The sequence below is a fragment of the Vombatus ursinus genome, unplaced genomic scaffold (assembly GCF_900497805.2).
Source record: "Vombatus ursinus unplaced genomic scaffold, bare-nosed wombat genome assembly UNPS02009573.1, whole genome shotgun sequence".
In the NCBI taxonomy this organism is placed as follows: Eukaryota; Metazoa; Chordata; class Mammalia; order Diprotodontia; family Vombatidae; genus Vombatus; species Vombatus ursinus.
The window spans coordinates 27,122,087-27,143,594 of record NW_020949351.1 but is presented as its reverse complement, the minus strand read 5'-3'; the positions used below and the strand labels follow the sequence as shown (position 1 = coordinate 27,143,594).

At 36.8% G+C, this 21,508-nt stretch overlaps 1 protein-coding gene across 4 annotated transcripts in view; it reads left to right on the top strand.

Moving 5' to 3' along the window:
- PQLC1 (PQ loop repeat containing 1) overlaps positions 1-21,508 on the top strand; it is a 150,723-nt gene that overhangs the window by 1,262 nt on the left and 127,953 nt on the right. For all 4 annotated transcript variants that reach the window (XM_027852430.1, XM_027852427.1, XM_027852429.1 and 1 more), the window contains exons 2-3: positions 139-499; positions 14,840-14,973. In XM_027852430.1, the coding sequence (XP_027708231.1) occupies positions 285-499; positions 14,840-14,973 (349 nt within the window). In that variant the 5' untranslated portion in view covers positions 139-284. The remainder of the gene's footprint in view (positions 1-138; positions 500-14,839; positions 14,974-21,508) is intronic.

Below are 21,508 nucleotides of genomic sequence, written 5' to 3'. Positions count from 1 at the left end.
GTGTGTGTGTGTGTGTGTGTGTGTGTGTGTGTGTGTGTGTGTGTGTGTGTGTGTGTTGGGAGGAAGGGTTGGAGCTGGGTCCATGTGGAATTCCTCTCAAGTTATTTATTTACTTTTCCCTCCTGTTTTCTCTGGTAGGGTTCCGTTGGTGGAGGATTATTACACCAGGATGACTCCAGCTGTTGGGAAATAACTGAGCAACATCTGGAGTGCCCAGGCCTCAGCAATAAGGGAAGGGGTCTTGAGGTCTCCTGGACAGTAACTTGGGTGCTTCAAGGCCACCCATGATCTTCAGGATGGAGGCGGATGGTCTGGAGTGGCTCTTCATCCCTTTACATCAAATAGTGTCATGGGGTGCCTCGGGGGCCATGGTGTTTGGAGGTGTTGTGCCATATATACCCCAGTACAGAGACATCAAAAGAACTCAGAATGCTGAGGGGTTTTCCACTTACGTGTGTCTAGTATTATTAGTAGCCAATATTTTACGGATACTGTTCTGGTAAGTCCAGGTATTTTTCATAGCTTGTTTGTGTAAAACTGGGTTCTACCATTTCAATGTACAGTTTGAATGAGAATATTATAAAAGGGTGTAGAAACTGGATCAACTTCCCTTTAAGCTCTCTTTTGGCTCCCTCTACAATGTCTATGACTAGTAAGTTGTGCTTTAAAGCTATTTTGATCTGTAGCAAGCCCTTCCGGTGTCTAAAATTATCTGAGCCCAAACTAGTCACTCATATACTTTGGGTCTGGGTTCTTTTATTTCAGTTAGTTTCTGTTCAAGGATGTAAACTTGAGTATTACTAGACAAAGGTATAGAGAATGGGGTGGGTAAATTTGCTGCTGCTACAAAAAAGAAAAAAATGCATCTCAAGTCCAAATAATGATGACTTTTGGATTATCTGTCCTGGATTATTCCAAACTATGGAACCTTCAATTAATGAAAGTAATTTGAAAGAGTTTGAAATGATTCTCATAAGAATCATAGTCTGTGAGAACTAGAGGGAGCTTTGGATATCATCTGGTCTAGTTGTCTTATTTTGTAGATGAGAAAACTCAGGCTCAGAGGAATAAATCAGTCAGCCAAAGGTCATGTATCTCTTTCATGAAACAAAAATTAAATGAAAATATCTAGAGGTACAGGCAGCTATGTGGTTCAATAGATAGAATGCTGGACCTGAAGCATTATCTTCCAGAGTTCAAACTGGCCTCATACACTTACTAGCTGTCTGACACTGGGCAAGTCACTTAAGCTCTGTTTGCCTTACTGTACTGGAAAAGGAAATGGCAAACCACTCCAGAATCTTTGCCAAGAAAATCCCCTGGACAGTATTGGCATGATGTGGTCCATGGGGTCATGAAGAATTGGACATGACTAAACAACAACAACAAAATGTACAAGAAAAAAAGATAAAAATAAGTGGTGGGAATATTCTGAGGTCAAATTATGAAGCCTTTGTTTGTTTTGTGTGCTTTCCCTTAAAGGAAGAGATAGTTTGCTGTTCTCATCTTCTGAGTAAGTCTGTTTCAGGAGGGATTTTAAAAGAATGCCAGCAGCCCCTGAAGAGTCACTTTGCTTGATTCATTAATTTGATGGAGAAGTTGAACCTTCTAGGTTTGCCTAATTGGTGCTTCCATTGAGTACATTTTTATGGAAGTCATGTGATTTTTTTTTTGGGGGGGGCATGGCTGCCCTGATGATGATAACTCAGCACAAGTGTTTGTTTTTGTACAACATAAGTAAAAACTACATTTTAAAGATTTTTTCTCTTCCTTTCTTTTCTGCTCTATTTTGGCTGTGACCAGAAAACGGTCTAACATTGATTTTCCCCTTCTGAAGTGGTTTGCAATTAAGGCTAATGTTGAAAGGAAGCAGGGATTCAAAATGTAATTGTTTCTGATAATGCTATTTACTCTGAGTATGTTGATGGCGGTTGGAATAAAAGGTGGTTTAACTGCAGGGGGAAACAGTAAGAAGGGAGAGAGTGAAAGACCAACCAACAGTGAATATCCCCAAGCTTTATTCACCTGAACAATAAATCTTTGTGACTAATAAGTGCATTTTAAATTTAAACAAGGAAAACACTTTTGTAAACCATAAACTCGGTTATAAGGTTATAATTGTTGTCTAAAACAGAATTACTTCATGAAAACTGACCAACATGTCAGTTTTAACTAGATTGTGGGTGTTTAAAAAAAAACCAACTTTTGAAGTAGCCAAAAATAAACGACTCAAAACCCTTTTCTATTTTAAAAATATATATATTTTGGCAAGATGCAGCATTTTATAGTGGAAAAAGGAAATGGAATCATAGGACCTGGGTTCAGATTTCTCTTTTGCTACTTAATACCTGTGGGACCTTGGGTTAAGTGAGTTATCTCCCTGACTATGTAGTAGTTCCTCATTGAGAGTAGGGCTAAGTGATCTTTAAGGACCCTTTCAGCTCTAGTCTATAAAGTAAATTCATCTGGTTAATCTGCCTTTAATGTAATATTTTCAAGAACCATTCCAAGAATGACTCATTTCATGTTCACTTGGTAGTAAAGCCCTTAAGATCCACGTAGTCAACTTTGTCTAAAAATTTTGGTTGTATGCAAGAATCTTCAAAATGATCAACATTTCTGTTTTTTTAGTATCTTCAGCTTAGATTCTTATGGTGTCAATGGTGTGGCATTTTTCTAAATTTACAAGATTCCCTTAGCCTTAATTTTTTTCTAAGTCACAAAGTAGCTGGAGAGATGGACTTATCCGTCATCATTTTGAGACGAATAAAGGGGAATACACTGTGGGGGATTTTATCAGTTATTGGTAGGTGAATTCCCTGTATGCAACTTTGAGCAGGATTAGAATATTCCAGTAGGCAACTGGGCATTTTCCCAGTTGTTTTTGGAATAACTTTGGGATTTTGGGAGATCAGAGGAAGGGAGTAGACACGATTGATTGACTGCTATAGGGGAGACTGCTTAGTGGTTTGGCATCATGGAATCTTGCCCAGACCTGTTTCTGGAAATAATTTAGCTTTGACTGTTTTGTATCTAGTAGGCACTTAATAAATGTTTCTGTTATTAAAGGACACCTGAAAGCTTTCAAAGTGGGAACTCACTTTAAAATTTATTTTTAATCTAAATATATTTATTTTACACCTGCCATACTAGAGGTTGAACCTACAAAAATTGGAATAAAAACACAATCACTTTCTCAGAGAGTTTCAATTGTAATATTTTGGTAGAACTCTTCTGAAAGCTATAAAGTAACCATGAAAGTGGGATCTCCAAATGTTTTTGTAACTAATTCTGGTAACTGATGCTGTATAAACCTATGCCTTTTAAAAAATGCTTAGGTGACATTTATTTTTATTTGTCCCACGAGTTTCAAGAACTGCTCATAGCACAAAATCCAGGTATTCCCTTTTACCTACATATAGCCCATAGCAAAGTTCTAAAGTTGTAATTCTAAAACCAGAAGGACAACTAAGTAAAGCCTTAGAGGCTTGAGATGGCTAAGAAAAAGTGAAAAAGAATAGATGAGGTGGTGGGGTGGGTAAAGGCTAGAAGTGGAGGTAGAAAGAGATAGAGCCACTAACAGATAGCAAAGGCTGTCTACCACAATCTAAATTTAACATCAACCATTAAAGCCCTCTTAAATGCAAGGATTAAGGGGCATTATCCTTGGATAGTAATATCCTGCTGCTTAGGACTGGGTTCTAATATTAAAGAGGGGAGGGGGTCCATAAGTCCTCTGAGACTAGATTTGTAGCATCATTTTGGTGACTCAGTAGGTGCATCTCTTAAAAGGCTTTCAGGCCTACTGAGTGTGTTGTCATGCTACAGTTCATTACATACCAGTAGAGAAATATTCATTTTATTTGGATCTATTCTTGCCATACAGATTTAAATTATAGATCCACTGAATATCAGAACTGGTTGTGCTTTTGTGCCTAGTGCTTCCATATCTCTTTCAAGAGCACATCCCAAGGGCCTACTATGTGCCAAGCACTGTGCTAAAAACTCTTTACAAATTCTATATCCTTCAATACTCACAACCCTGGGAGGCAGGTGCTATTATCTGTGTTTTAGAGAAGAGGAAACTGAAGCAGATTTAATTAATTTGTCCAAGGTTACATAGCTAGTAAATGTCAGCTGAGGTTAACAGTAGAATCTTTATAATATTGCTGATTCTGGGAAAAAAGCCAATACCTGCTTTGTAGGCTCACTCTATACGTTACCCGTTTTTTACTTTTTTGTTTTATTTTTTTGGTATACAATCAGTGTCAAGATAGACCTGAAGTCTGTTGGAATTAGTGTCATGAGTAAGATTGTATTGGAGTTCTCAACTAAGAAGCTGTTCTTGAATAGTAAATAGAAAATTGTAATGACTCATAATCTTCTTTTCAGTGCCTCGGCATGTTTCACTGTCGGACTGAAGGTTTGGAGCATTTTCCTTTATGTTACTGTGGTCATTATGTATATTATTCTACTGGTTTTGCTTACTTCACTCTGTATTGGTTCATACAGGTATTCTCAACATTCTCCAAATTCTTCATATTCATAATTTATGATGTTTCATATGATGTTTCAATAATACGTCATTCCATGTGTATACTATTGAGTGTTCACCATTCCCAAAGATATACATCCATTTTCTTTCCAGTTCTTTGCTATTATGAAGAGTGCTACTATAAATTGTGTGTGTGTCTGTCTAGAATGGGAATAATTAAAAAAAAAACCACTCCTGACACTTGAGCGTCTTCACAAGCTAAAAATAGGAGTGCTCTTTTGTTCAGAATGACTTAAAATCATGTATATTCAAGTTAGCTAGAAATGAGCTTTTCTAGTTGAGAAGAGGGAGTAGGTGCTGGATACTATTTGTCAATCTCTTTTATAGTATAGCTTAAATATCGTTTATATTGATCATGTTCTTTCCCTGATCAAGAACTTCACATTGTCCAACCTTCACCAAAGTCTTTTCTAGCTTAAACATTCTCAGTCTTAATTAAATTTTTATCATTTTGCCTCAGCCCCCTCATTTTACATTTGAAGAAACCAAAGATGTGAGAGATCATGTGATTTCTTCAAGGTTTCACAACTAGTCAGTAGTAGAACAGGTACTAAACTCTCAGTTCTACCATTCCAGTGTTTCCAGTCCCATTGAGTAACACATTCATCTTTTGCTTCTGTTAATTAACAATCTAATCTTTTTTTTTTTTTTGCAATTGGGGTTAAGTGACTTGCCCAGGGTCACACAGCTAGTAAGTGTTAAGTGTTTGGTCTGAGGCCGGATTTGAACTCAGGTCCTCCTGACTTCAGGGCCGGTGCTCTATCCACTACACCACCTAGCTGCCCCTAACAATCTAATCTTAGGTTCCAGCAGACCATCTTCTTACATGATTACTATTTTCTGAAATTAGAGAATAAGATAGATAGAAAAGTATTTTATTTAATATTATTTTGTTAAGTGTTTTTGTTTGTTTTTGCAAAGAGGTCAAATGATTTACCCAAAGCCATGTAAACCACTTTGTGGCAGGGTTGGGACCAGAAACTCTGGAAACAGGTTTTCTCACTTTTCCTCACTTTTCATTTGTAACATAGTTCTTAATTTTTTTTTTTTTTTTTGGTATTTTGGATCTTGGAAGTCTGCTGAAATCTATGGACTGCCTCCTTCGAATAGTGTTTCTAAATGCATTAAGTAAAATACATAGGACTATATAGGATTACACTGAAATATTTTTTAAATTTTTTTAATTTTAATTTTAATTAAATTTTAATTTCACAGGTAAGGGAAACTGAGACCCAAGCAAAGGGCTAGTAAGTGGCAAAACTAGGATTAGAACTTATGCTACTTTAATTGTTAGCCCTCTCTTTATAGTAACAAACATTTCTGCTAGGAAAGGAATGAGGGAACCTAAGCAAATAAATATGGTAGTAAGGAAGGTAGATTTGTTACAAAAATATAATGCATCTTAACACTAAATACCATACCACCTTGCATTTATATAGCATTTTTTAATATAGCATTATTTTAAAAGCATTTTCACATGAATTTTTTTTTAAAAGGTCATAGACCCTAGATTAAGAACTCCTGCAGTATAACTTTTCCTTTACCTATAATACACTTTCTTCTTTCTTCTGTGAGTTGTTCAATTTCTTTAAGACTGACTCAACTTTTTTTCCCCAGGATCTCTTCTGTCATTAAGCCCACTCTTGTCCCTTCATTTAGTCTGTCTCCTCAACCTTTCTTAATTAGTAGGATATCATTTTTCATTTGGTATACTGCTTTTTACTTTTTCTTTTGTAGTTTTGAGTGTTTTGCTTTCTTTGGCATAACTGAGAAGAAGGGAGGAAATACAGGTGTGAAGAGATGTCTATATCTGCCTCAAATGAGCTTCTGGTTTCCTGGAGTGCTAGTAAATGTTGATGAATAAACATTGAGGTCATTTGCTGGCAATAGTCAACTGGTACCATGTGAATGTTAGTAAGAATCTGTTTTATAACTTGCACCACTTTCTTTTCCTGCATACCAGTTATTTACTTGAGTTGCCCAGCTTCCTACCTCCCCTTCCCCCAAATCATAGCTGCCTTAGTTAGACCACTCCTCTAACTGAATTGTAAACCAGGATCCTGCAATGACCATGGTAATTAGTGGTAAGGTGATTTGAATAAAGTCAGAACAGTCACCTTCATTTTTGGTTTTAGATACATTTTATCATAGTAAAAAAGATTTTGTGCCTATGCTTTCTAGAGATTTTTTTTTCTTAGTATAAATGAAAGCTGTATTTTATCAAAGCCTTTCTCTGCATGTATTTGTGGATCAAGTGGTTTTGGGTGTTTTTTGTTTTTAATGATTAATTATGTTAATTGTTTTCTTAATGTTGAACTTTTACCTTTATTTTCATTGTTCTTAGTCTCATCTAAGAATGTTTATAAACTTTTTCTTTAAAAATATTAGTTTTATTTTTTAAACATTTATTTATTTATTTTTTGCTTTTTGGTGAGGCAATCAGGATTAAATGACTTGCCCAGGGTCACACAGCTAGTAAGTGTCAAGTGTCTGAGGCCAGATTTGAGCTCAGATCTTCTGAATCCAGGCCCGGTACTCTATCTACTAGACCACCTAGCTGCTCCTTTTTAAAAACATTATTGTCATTTAATGAAACATTCTCTACTAATCTTTCCCTTATTTAAAAAAAAGGTAAAACTAAGCAAAATAGGTAGACTCATTGACTGTGTCTGACAATGTATGCCATACTCTGAACCCATGGTCCCCCATTTCTCTTCAGAGAGGGAATGGGGAGGGGGTGTGATTCAATTCTCTGGTGTTAAAACTAGAAATAGCATTGCTCTAAATTCTCATGTTTTTAGTGCTCTTTTTCCCCTTTATGTTATCAGTCATTTTGTATATTATTTCTTGTTTGTGATTACTTTGCTCTGCATGAGGTCTAACAAATCATGCCAAGTTTTTCTAACTACTTGTCTTCTCTTCTCATAATAATATTCCACTACTTCACCTACCACAATTTGTATAATTATTTCCCAGGTACCCACTTGATTTCCAGTGTTTTGTTAACCCCGAAGTTTTTATCTTTCTTTTCCTAAACATTTTTTGGATATTCTTCTGTTTGTTTTACCTTTAGCTTCTTAACATTTTCCTTTTTCTGAAGGTTTGCCTCTCAGCTGTAGAAAATTGGCTAGCCACTGGGATATACAGTAGAGAGTAGGGTTTGGGTAGATATCAAGTTAAATGAATTGAAAGGGAACTGGAGACTTTTTTGGTTCTTCTGGCTAGGGCCATGTGTAATCTTAGAGAATTGCTTCAGGACTCGAAGTTCTGTCTCCATTAAATGGGCATATCTTTTCTCACAGTTTGCTAGTGAAACATTCCCTAATGTCCTTTGCCTCGAATGCTATGTCTCAGGAGCTCCAGACTGTGTTCTCCTGAAAATCTACTGATTTGACTTCTTTACTTTGGCAGTGGGTCTTCCTCTTTGTCATTTTTCAGAAGACTGTCAATGACCATTTATTCTCCTTAAGTTTTGTTTGTTTATGCCGCCGGTATGGATACCCTACAAGGTTCCTCTCACTAAAGTGAAATGTTTTCTGCCAGGGCTTGCTGGGAGGGAGAAGGGGGCAAGCAGGAATCTGATTTATAATGCTAATCCTCCCTTGGCAGTTGTAGAAGTTATGTGACAACATCAAACTCACAGATTTTCAGAGTTCTGTGTGGGTAGGATTCAGGTTAGTCAGATTGCAGATGTTGGCAAACATTCTTAGGTTGGTTAGATTGAGGATGCTGGCAAATTCAGTTAATTGGTATTGCTAAAGCACATGTTTGATCATGCCAGCCTTCCTGCCCCCATGCTTAAAGAGTTCTACTGGCTCCTTATTGCCTCTAGGCTAAAATACATACTCCTCTGTTTGGCATTTAAAGCCCTTCACAATCTGGCTGTAGCCTGTCTTTCCAGGCTTCTTTACTTGGTGTTCTTCCTAAGTGTAAAAGTTGTATTACCTGTCAGTGTGTTTTTTTCACAAACTGCCTCTCATGCCTGGAATTCACTCCCTCCTCCCTTTGCCTCTTAGCATCCCTAGCTTCAGACACTTATACTTGAGCCCTTTTCTGATTTTCATGCCTTCCCCACCTCTACCAAATTACCTTGTGTTTGCTTTGTATATACTTTGTATTTACTTATGTGTTAAATGCTTTCTTCTCAGATGGAATGTGAGCTACTTGAGGATAGGGATTTTCTTGTTAGCATCAGGCACAGGAAGTGCTTAATAAATGTTTGATTATAGGCATCAGGTTAAGATGCTCTCCCCCCCTCCTTTTTTGGTTGCTAATTTTATTTTCCTTCTGACATTTTGGCATTAGAATTTTTTTTTTAAATTAAAGAAACCTTCATCACATTGGGAAATTTTGCTTTTTTTTTTTTAAATTCTTGCTCTAAGCTCCATTTCTTTTGAGATCCTTTGCCTATGCTTTGAGAGTTTCTGGTTTTGTTTTGATTTGTTTTTAGTGTTGCCATTGCTCTATTATGATGGGAATTTTGAGGAAGTAGTCTCTTTTGACCAGTCAGTCCTTCCTCTTCTCAGAAATCATAAACCAAAATTGTCTGACTTGATTATGAGTGCTTTTAAAGTTGCTTTTTTTTTTTCCAGGGTTAAATCAATCTTTGAGCAAGTCACAAAACTCTATGGGCTTCAAGTTTCCTCATCTGTAATACAGAATTAGAAATGAATTCTAAAGTCCTTTCTAACACTTAAAAAAGAAATAAGATGAAAGAAAAGCTTAGATTAATATAGTCGCTACAAAGTATTTGACTACACTAATTCTATCTGACCTTCACAGAACATTGTAAGGCAGGTAGTTCAAATATTACAACTGTTTTAAGAGATTCAGTTAAGTTGCTTGTCCAAAATTTTTCTGCTAGAAAAGAGCAAAGACAGGACTCAACAGCATGTCTTCTAACATAAAGTCCAGTGATCTTTCTATGATACTGCACTGCTTTCATAACATAGTTAGAAATCATGTAATATGCATAATATATACATGTAATATACATAAAGTTCTTAAAATTTTCAAACACATGTCAAGTCTCCAACCATTCAAATGAAGACTTCATGCTTGCAGAAACTTTTTACTTTGTCTTTTCTCTACAATACCTCATCTAAAAGGATAACATTTATCTATAAAAAAAAAGCAGTTTTGTGACTTGCTCAAAGATTGATTTATTACTTTTTTGTCATGTGGGTGTTGTAATGGATAGAAATCTAGAAACCAGGAATACCTGTATTCAGCTCTTTCACACATATTGGCTGTGTGACCAGGGGCAAGTTACTTAACCTGTCAGGGCTCTAGGCAACTCTAAGGCTAAGCTGCAGAGGAAGTGTTGACTTGCATTGGTAGGGGAAATTTCCTCCCCACCCCAAGTTGCTCAAATCAATGAAATCACAGGTCTCCTCGATGTGTGATTATATTACTTGTAAACATCTAAGTACATTTTAGAGTGACTTTCTAAACTTTGTCTTTTTCTCTGTTTTTTTGAAATGCTCTTACTTTTGTTACTTTTATTTTCACTTTAACAAATTTATAGTGGAAACCTTTTTGATATGGTCATAGTTCCATTTCAGTGAAAAGCAGAAGATATTTTTTCTAGGTAGACAGCATGATGTAATAGAAACTCCACTGAGAATCAGGTATTTGAAGTTTTAATTTGACTGGCTGGCATTTTATTTTACTGAGCCTGAATTTCCCCATTTGTAAAATGAATGAGTGAGTTAGACTAAATGATCTCTTAGTTCCCTTTCCAGCCTTGAAATTCTATTACTCTCAAATTCTGACTGATTGGAATTTCATAGCCCAGTGATATAATTTTTGACCTAATATTTATTCCCATTTTCTAAAGTGGCAGATAAATCACTAAACATTGAGGAGTAGCATGAATTGATCGGATTTTTATTGTTAGTCAATACTTAACAAGCATTAACTACTTACTCTGTGTCAGATGCTGTACTAAGTACTGGGGATGTAAAGAAAGACCAACAACCTGTTCCTGCTCTCAAGGAGCTCACAATTCAGGGCAACAATATGCAAATAGCTATGTAGAAACAGGATATATACAGGGTAAATTGGAAATAATCTCAGAGGGAATGTACTTAAATTAAGGAGGCCTGGGAAAGGCTTTTTGTTCAAGATAGGACTAGTTCAGACTTGAAGGAAACCACCACGTGTATTGCCAGATTTGAGGAAGGGCAAAGAGGCCAGAGCCATTGGATCAAAGAGTATATATAAGAGGACTGGAAAATTAGGAAAAGTCTAGGTTATAGAGGCCTTTAAAAGCAAACAGGAGAATTTATATTAAGGCTTTATACTTGGTCTTCAATACTGTATTAGGCACTTTGAGGATTACCAAAGAATCATAAAACATGAACCCTACAAGGAGCTTTTAATCTAGTTAGGGGAAGACAATACCACCACATGGTACCATTATTTCAGTTGAAGCATTTATTCTGTATTAGTTGCCAGGGATACAGAGACAAAATTTAGATTCTATTAGAGTAGAGAACAAATAAGCACTGAATGTATGAATGATTATAAATACAAGGGAATCTAAGGAGATGAAATTTATTTGGGATGAATTTAAAGGCTTAAAGTAAGGTTCAAGAAATGGACTTCACAAGTGCAAAATGGAGAAAGCATGGTTCGGCAGCAGGTTGTCTGAAAAAGATCTAGAAATCTTAGTGTACAAACTTACTGTGTGTCAGCATTATTGTATGTGTGATGAGAACCAAAAATGCCCCCTTGAATTGCATTAAGAGAAGCTTACTTTCTAGGAATCAAGAGGTGATAGTCTTTCTGTACTCTGCTCCGGATGGATGAGTCTAGAGTTTTGTGTTTAGTTCTGGGCACTACAATGTATGGAAGGATGTGAAAAAGCTGGAAAGTGTTGAAAAGCACCTGGATAGTGAAAGGCCTTGATATCATGCCATATGGGTATAGCTGAAGAAATTGGGGATATCTGGCTTGGAGGAGAGAAGACTTAGTGGGGACATACATGATAACTGTCCTAGGGGTTAGATTTGTTCTGTTTAGCATCAGAAAATAAATCTAGGGGTCCTGGTTGGAAGTTGTGAAGAAGAAACTTTTTTTTTTATTTGATGTAAAGAAAAAAGTTTTCACAATTCAAGTTATCTTAAAGTGGAATGTGCTCAGAAGGTAGTGAGCTCTCCTCCTTAGGAGACCTTCAAATAAAAACTGAATGACTACCTGTTAGTTATTTATAGAGAGAAGGGATGGATTGTAAATGGTCTCTGAGTTCACTTCCAACTCAATAGTTCTATGAAGTTCAGAGGAGAGAAATATTGGAGTAGGCTGAATTAATTTAGAGGGCTGCACTTAAACTGTACGGTAAAGATGGCAAAACCATAGAAGACATATTTGTTCTACCTGCCCTTGAATCAGGTGGGCTATCTAGATTTCTTAATTCAATTACCAGAAAGGCAGCCTGGTTAGTGGATAATAGCTGACCTCAGAGTCAGAGTTCAAGTCTACCCTGTGACTGACTTTATGACTCTAGACAATCTGTCTTAACCTCCTGGTTCCCTGGGGCAATTCTTAAATACTGTATGTTGCAGGAAAGACAGCTGACTGCACTGATAGAGGGAGTTCTAAGTCTAATAAGTGTGGTTTAATTAAGTAACAAACATTTATTGGTGACTTTTCACGGTCAGAGCACTGTGTTAGTGCTAAGGTGGGGGGGAGGGGTTACATGTTAAGGTAAGATATGGGCTCTGGCCTCATGGAGTTTACAGGTTGGTGTCATTTTGATAGTAGAATGCCCAAGGTGAACAGTGATGACCTTTTGATTCACATGACACTTTGTACCTCTCTAATTGTATTTCTTTCCAACTGTATATTATGGCTATCTGTGTTTGGGTCGTTCTTTTACTAGATGAGAAGCTCCCTGAAGGGACTGTCTTTATCCAAGCTTTGCATTTTCTCTAATGCCCAATGCAGTTCTCTGAAAGACAGTAGGAATTTGATAAATTTTGAATGAATGTATGTTTGTGTGATAGTCACTTTATCTTGCTCTTTCTGTTCGTGTTTTGTAGAGTTCTAAACAGCTGCCATTGCTTGGCAGCCTTACCAGTTGTTTGTGTTGTTCAAGCTGGAGGCAGCTGTTCATAAAGTGGTTTTCCTGTGTGTGTAATTCATAGGAAACAAGACTACAGGAGTTTGGGACTCCTGGCCTTGTCAGTCAGAAGAGAATTCTCTATTTTGAGTATCCGGTTGCTTCCCTTTCTGTTATATAGAAGGGGATTTTGAAAGAGGATAGAAATTGTGGAAGGGCAGATGACTCAGGCAGGAGAATTAGGGTCCAAGTCATAACTGCCGTTTACTGTATCACCTTGGACAAATCATCTTACATTTCCAAAGCTCTGTTTTCTTATGGAAGAATTGGATTGGATGATTTCTAAAATCCTTTCCGGTTCAGAAGTTCCATGACTTTTCTAAGCAAGGTAGGTACAGTATAGAGTGCTGGGTCTGGAGTCCAGAAGACCCGAGTTCAAATCCAGTCTCAGACACTTGCTAACTAAGTGACCCTGGGGCAAGTCACAATCTGTTTGCCTTAATTCTATGGAGAAGGAAATGGCAAACCACTCCAGTATCTTTACCAAGAAAACCCCATGGACGATAGTGTCCATGGGGTCATGAAGAGTTGGACACAACTGAATTTAACCACCACTGTTAACAACAACCAAAGCAACACTGTGTCAAAAGAGTTTAGTGTGTGTCATAAGTCATGCCTGAGACTGGATTGTGGACAGTACAAAACTAGCTATTTAGATATATAAACTCTGTGTGTGTATCAGTCATTCAACAAGCATTTACAAAGTGTTCTAGCACTGGAAACAGAAAGACAAAAAACAAAAACAGTCCCTACTCTCTGGGAGCTTATATTTTTATATAATATAATGTATATATTATATAACATATAATATAATTATACAGTATAAAATATTTTTATATTTATGTACACACATGTGTACATAAAGGTACATATAAAATAGATGCTATCAAGGTAGAAGTAGCAGGGTAGGCACTAACAGCTGGGGGAGCTGGGAAAGATCTCTTCCAGAAGGTGGCATTTAAGCTGAGTCTTGAAGGAAACTTGGGATCCTCAGAGGGAAAGGATTCCAGGAATGGGGGGGGAGGGGCACCCAGGGCAATGGCAAGGAGAAGGGAGGATACAAACCATTGTGTTCAAAAAGTAGTAAGGAGGCCAGGAGAGTCATATGCAAGAATACTGGAAAGATAGAAAGTGGCCAGGTTGTGAAGAGCTTTATATACTCAGACCTACAGTTGATAGGTGAGTTTTCATGGATCAGTAAAGGAAGTAGAATTTTTTCCCTTTGCTTTCTTAATTAAATGGGAACAGATATGAAGGAATATAAGGCATTTAATAATAACAATAGCTGACATTTATATATCATTTTAAAGTTTGCAAAGTGCTTTATTTTTTTGAGCTTTACAAAAACCCCATTAGGTAGGTACTACAGGTATCATTATTTTCATTTTACATATGATCAAATTGAGGCCTAGATAGATTAAGTGATTTGCCTATGGTCACACAGCTAGTAAGAGTAAAAGAAATGATTGTAACTTAGATCTTACAGACTCCAGGCCCAGAATTCTTACCTATGCTGGCATGATGTAACGCAAAGAGAACTAGTTCTAGAGTTAGAGTAACTGAGTTGAAATCATGGTTTTGCTACTACCTGTGTGACCTGGGACAAGTCATTTAACCTAGTAACCCCCTGCCACTGTTCCCTCTTATGTAAAAGGGTGAAATTGGATCGGATGATCTGAGGTCTTTTCCCATCTTTAAACTCAAGTTCCAAGTAAATCCACTTCTAAGGCAAAAGTAATAATGTTTTGTTCTTAGGTAGAGCTTCTTAACCCAAGGTTCACAGACATCCCAAGGAGGCAGGTAGATAGGATTCTGGGAGATGGGGGGGGTGTTTGTGAACATAGCTGCATCTTTATTTCCACTAACTTCTAACTGAAATTTAGTATTTCTTCAATTATAAATGTAGGCAAATTAGAAATATGAATCTGAGGAGGACATAGGTTTTCCCCAGACTCTCAGAAGGCTCCATGTCACAGAAAGGGTTAAAAGCCCCTGCTCTAAGATAAATAAGTGGTCTTACCAAAGCCTGTGCATCACTGGTGGTGGTTGTCATGAGTACTGTTGTTAATGAAAAAGTTTGGAAATAGTGAAGGGTAAAAGGGGAGAAAAGCATTGCCTGTGACTTGATGCCTTCTGATGTATTTTCTTTATCTCCCTAGGTTTGGAAGGCATTTTGAATCTCCTCTTCTTTGGCAAAGCATTGTTATGATCCTTACTATGTTACTGATGTTGAAACTCTGTACTGAAGTTCGAGTGACAAATGAGCTGAATTTAAAACGTCGTTCCTTTGCAGGTTGGTGATTAATAACTAGTTATTGTATTTATATGCAAGAATCATTCTAAATTAGTATATAAAACATGCCTCATTGTCATCTGGATTACATAAGAGCTTTTATATGTCTTCATACTCCTTATAATCACCTGCAATAGATGCTAGAAGGCTAATTTCCAATCACTAACTTAAAAAGTAGGTTGAATATTGGCTAAAGCTAACATCTCTTCAAAGCACAATTATGTCCAAATTCTGGGAAGTTCTGCATGACATGCAGCACTAACTCTAACCTTTGTTTCATGCAAATTCAGGACTAGAAAAGAGAATGTATTACTTTTCTAATGTTTTCTGGCCAGGCTTCTAGGTCAGCAAAGGTTGTTGACCAGGCAGACTAAAGAATGATGATTTAATATCTCACTAACATCAAATGTAGCTTGTAAATAAAGAAATCTTATCATTGTTCTCATGATGACTGTTTAGCTTCTGTATATATAATCTGATTCTCCGCTTGTAGGTTAATGTGTTCTGTGTACACAGACAAATTCATGGTTAAATTGGAGCTAGGGCTAGCCATTTATTTATTTTTTTGGACTGTGATTTTACACATAGCAGGAGCACCTGGTAAGAATCTTTCTTTACCAAAGTATATCGGCACCTGCTCAGCAGCCTTATTATAGGAGCAGGGGTTCTTAACCTTGTGTCTGTGAACTTGTTTTAAAAAATATTTTGATATCTATACTTTAGTGTGACTAGTTTCAATACTCTGCATATTATATGCATTTTTTAAAACATTAGGCTTCATCAGACTGCCAAAAGGGTCCATGATACACAAAGAATTTAAGAACCTCTGTTTTAAAGAGGGCTTGGGGTATGAGAGGTTAATTGACTTGCCTAGGGTCCTATAGCCAGTGTGTGTGTCAGAAGCTGGATTTTTAACTCGGGTCTTCCTAACTACAAGGCTTCAGGGAGTTATAGATTTAAAAATTATAACTTTATCAAATTATTGCTACTGTTGTAATCTTGTAAGTGGAAGGCACTTTTATTTTTCTGTATGAGAGATCTTGACTTCTCCTGTGGAGTTACTAAAAAGTCGAGGCTGGCTTTTCTGACTCTTGTAGACTACTGCCTCTATTCATCCCTTCTATGTTTTTGCCATGTTCTGAGATTTTTTTTCTCATATGATATGGATCTTAGGTTTTAGATGTCCTCGGTAGTAAGCCAACTCTTTATCTAGTGTATTCCTTCTCCTAGGGATTTGAGCTATATGAAGCATTTATCAGTTTGGAATTGTCTTGGGGTGACCTTCTGCTTGGTTGTTCCTTAATTTCTATTCCTGACATTCCTGGTCTCTTCAGTAGACCTCACTCTTTACTTTTTTTTTTTTTTCTTCTTTCCATGCTTCTGTTTTTCAATTAAGAGAAATCTTTGGTCAGCCTAAGCTGTCACAGTTTTAGTGGAAGGTGAGTTAGATACTTTCTGAATTCAATGTCCTTAGAACTATTAATGATGGTAATGATTGTCATTATTTCCCTATGGTTTCTGCTGGCTTCCAGTAAGCTGGCTGATCAGTAAGCAGCCTCTTTTTTTTTTCTTCCTGTTTTTTAAAAATAATGATTTTTGTTTAAAGTTGTACAATATGAAAATAAGGTCAACCTTATTATGTCACATTCTATCAAGTAAGCAAGGATATTAATAAAGGGTGAATGAAGCTCCTAATTATTTCTTATAATCTTTCAAGTGACTTATGCTTTTAAATCTTTGCCTTGATAATTCTGATATTCTTTATGGCCTTCAATTTAAACCCCCTCCCCTCTTTTTTTTTTCTCCATTTCAACCTGTTCCATGACCTTTGTGGACTTTGACTGCCCAGGACCTACTAGGTTCCCAGCCAGAAGTCATGTAACTGCCTGAAATATGATCAGGTTGTCCATTAGCAGGGCATGGGGGAGCTTCTCCCCTAGTATTAGTCATCACCATGGAAAATAACACAAAAGCCTTAGTTGTGTTTTTACCCAGTGACACTAGGTAAATTGCTTGCTGTTTGTGTCTGAAATGATTAGAAACAGGCTCTCATTACCTTTATCTGAAACAGTGTCCAGGGTTTAATAGTTTAAAAAAAAAAAAGTGAGGTAACCAAAGAAGCAGGTTTCTGAAACTAAATAGAATGTAGCAAAATTAACTATAAAATTAGCTACAAAATATAACTATAAAATGTAGCAAATGTAGCACAATGTCCTTACTGAACTGCTTGAATACTGCAGGAGAGCCTGAGCCCTAAGTGTTGATTGCCTCTTATATACTTGTTTGAAACTTAGCATGTTTTTCAGCTAGCAGCTTCTAGGCAACAAAGCTAGACATGAATGAAGGGAGAGATGACTTGACATTTGCAAAGTGGTATGTATTCTTTCTTGTTTTCTCTCAGCAGAAGAGATTGTTGAAAAAAATACGTGACAAGAAATAAGGTGATTGTCTATACCAAACTTAATTTTTATCACTCACTTGCTGCTTCAAAAATGCTTCTATAAAGAAGAGGTGTGGTGTTTTGATTCAAAACAAAAGCTAACATTAGTGATTTATGTTTGTTGACAGGTGTACTGTCAAATACTGACCTAAATATATTCAGGACTGCTGTGACGGGTATAAGTTACTCAATCATAAGCAGATACAACAGTCATGGAATATTTTGACCTATGAACTTTTTGTTACTTGGATGAATTAATACAAAACTTGGTATTAACTCCTAAACTTATTTCTATGCAGAAATTTTGATGTATTGAAGATCATAGGGAAAACATGTTGAACTCTCCAATTTTGAGTCCAAATTGAATCAACTATCTCCTGAGTGTCTACTTTGTAAAAGAAAGACACATAGCTCACAGTATATTCCAGAGAAAAACAGAAATGTGTTTTGTTTTATCTGCATGTGTCAATATAGAAAAATGGGCAACAATTTAGAGGGAAACACTTTATTTTAAAGTGACCACAGTGCAGCTTGATTTTAGGCTAGCCTTTTGTAACCTGATACGTCCTCTTAAGTACCGAGTCAGGTGAACTCATCAGCATCAGTTTTCTCCTCATATGTTTCTGCTTCTCTTCTGAAAAGCTTGTCAGCTCCTCAATCCATCATCCACCTTCTACCTGGATGAGCCACAGAAGAATGCCTTGTCCTTAGCCTGAAAGGTGAAGCTCTTATAAATTGTTCTCATGCTTGCATTCAGTTTAATGAGGAAGCTGCTGGAGCCTTTTATAAGCTAAAGATTTCAATAGGAAAGTTATTCTTTCTAGAGAAAAGGGTGGGAAGGGGAAGGCCTAAACATTTGAGGACAGCAGTAACTTTCATTTTTATAGGTGACAAGTTTGTTTCTATTCTTTGCATATTGAATTGTGAAAGGATAGAGAGCTCAAAGTTAAACAGAGCAAGAGTTCTTAACCTTTTTTATGTCATGGACCCCTTTGGCAGTCTGATGAAGTCTCTGGATCTCTATTAGAGTAAAGTTTTTAAATGCTTAAAAGAAAACATATGGGCTCACAGAGGAAATAAGTGATATTGAAATACAATGATCAAAATATATTAAAAAAAAAACCAGGGGCTGCTAGGTGACTCAGTGGATAGAACGGCCCTGAAGTTAGGAGGACGTGAGTTCAAATTCGGCCTCAGACCAAACACTTGACAGGTACTAACTATGTGACCCTGGGCAAGTCATTTAACCCCAATTGCCTAAAAAACAAACAAACAAAAAAAAAAAACTAAAAAAAAACCCCACAAGCTCATGAATTCTAGGTCAAGAACTCCTGCTCTAGATGTTTCTAAAGTATGTGAGAAGACATGGCTAGTTAGTCCTACATCACTGAGATTCTTGTTTTCCCATGCCTACCTACAACATATGCCTTGCCATTAGCAGAATTAGCTTTTGAATGTCGCCTGTCAGTAAGGTTTTGAATGCTAGGCTGAGACTTCAGAAGATTCAAAAGAAAAAAAGTATAGTAATTTAGTGGGATGTTGACTTTAAAACGTCATTTCATGGATTCCCTTGGCTTTTATTTTAGTGCTAGGGGGAATTTGGTCAAGGAACATCCTGTGTGTTGGTGAGTTCTCCACTATACAGACTTGTACAGCTATCAATTGGGGAATAAATCTCAGTGTGGTTATAGTCCTTGTGATGTTACTTGACCTCTTCATTTCTTTTCAGGTGCTTATTAGACCGAGAGCAACTGCATATAGCTGAAAGGAAAAAATAATATAGTGTATCTTTGAAACTTTCTTTTTAAAAAAATTTTTATTTAATAAATTTATTTTTAGTTTTCAGCATTCACTTCCAGAAGATTTTGAGTTTTAAATTTTCTTCCCCTCCCACTTCTTCCCCCTGCCTCGAGATGGTGTGCAATCCAATATAGGCACTCCATATACATTCATGTTAAGCATATTTTCCCATTAGACATGATGTAAAGAACAATTAGAACTAATGGGAGGAACCACAAGAATGAAGCAATAAAACAAAACAACAAAGGAAACAGAGAGCAAATAGTATGCTTCCGTCTACATTCAGACTCCATATTTCTTTCCCTGGGTATGGATAACAATTTCTATCGTGAATCTTTTGGAGTTGTCTTACATTCTGTGAAGAGCTAAGTCTATCAAAGTCAATCATCCCATAATGTGGCTGTTATTGTATATAATGTTCTCCTGGTTCTGCTCATTTCACTCTGCATCAGTTCATGTAAGTCTTTCCAAGTTTTTTTGAAGTCCGCCTGCTCATCATTTCTTCTGGCACAATAGTATTCCATTACATTCATATGCCACAACTTGTTCAGCCATTCCCCGATTGATGGGAATCCCCTTGAAATTTTCTTCAGTCATTATACACAGGGTTGGTTCCAACATGGAATTGGCCCCTCTTGCCTGAACTAAGATTAGTTCCTGAGTATGAGAAATTGGAGATGGATTGTTTTGGAGAGGAAAAGTTTGCTGGGGATGGGTAGAAGGAAGCAAGAGGGGTAGGGAACCTATTAATTGATCAGATTTAACATTTTATTACATGGATCTTCATTCTTCTCCCACTCAAGGTATGAATCAGTCCAGATTTAATGTGAAGTTATAATTTTCCATTACAAGAAAAACTCATGCATGTTCTAGAAGGGAGAGAAATTTAATGTAGAGTTTTTTTTTTTCTTCAGGCAACTGGGGTTAAGTGACTTGCCCAGGGTCACACAGCTAGTAGGTGTCAAGTGTTTGGTCTGAGGCCAGATTTGAACTCGGGTCCTCCTGACTTCAGGGCCGGTGTTCTATCCATTGTGCCATCTAGCTGCCCTAATGTAGAGTTTGAATAGCTTACATATATCCTAAATTTCCTCCATATGTGTAGTTCAAAATGGTGTTTTTGAAAGTGATCTTCAGGGCAGCTCTTACTGTATACTTTCTTTGCATGAACTAATTGAGGAATGTTTAGCAGATGCGAAGCTACCTGCTTTATAGAACCACAGATAGAATGGGAAGAACATTGGACCCAAAGGACCTTACTGGATCTGAGTCATAGCTGATCTGCTCTGTAATGATGGCTCCCATCATAGTTTGGTTGATCCCCCTAAAATAGCTTTGGGCTCTTTCCTGAGTGAACCGTAATTGATAAATTTCAGCTTCCTGATAGGAAAAAAGAAGCCATCTCTGTTTTTTTTTCTTTTTCCTCACAGATCCTCTTGGAGGTGATACTGTTCTTTTTCTGGCTGCCAGAGAGGCAGTCTATTATTAAATGCCAATCATTCTTCTTTACCCTCTTTCCATTAACTTTAAAAATTTTTATCAATTTTGTTTTTCATTCTTGAATATATTCCTCTTTCCCTCCCATTTCCAGTGAATCTTCCCTTGTAACAAAGACTTAATAAGGAGAAAAAAATCAACACATATAACAGCTAACATTTCCTGCATCTGAGAGCATATGCAATGTTTGAAACACATAGTTTCCCACATCTCCAGGAAAGGGAGGGAACTGTATTTTCTCTGTTCTTTTCTAGGACCAAGCTTGATCACTACATTTAATTTTATTTTATTATTCTTTTTTTTTTTAAGGTAACTGGGGTTAAGTGACTTGCCCAGGGTCACACAGCTAGTAAGTGTCAAGGGTTTGGTCTGAAGCCGGATTTGAACTCAGGTCCTCCTGACTTCAGGGCTGGTGCTCTATCCACTGTGCCACCTAGCTGCCCCTATTTTATTATTCTTAACATTTACATTGTTGTAGCCTTTGTGTATATTGTTTTCCTGATTCCTGGTTCTATGTACTGTATCAGTTCATATAATATTCCCTTGCTTCCTTGAATCCTTTATATTCATCTTTTTCTTTGTGGCATAAGAATATTTATCACTATTTATTTAACCATTTACAAGTTGATTCCTATCTCTTTTTTTAAACAAGATAGGCAGTCATCATATTCATTGCGTATGACTGTGTATGAGGGCTATCTTCTTTTTACTTGCATGATTTGTTTGGAACACTCACTGTTTTCTGAACATTAGGCATTTTAAGGTCTTTGGCTCTATCTGATTCCTGAATTTCTGATGGAT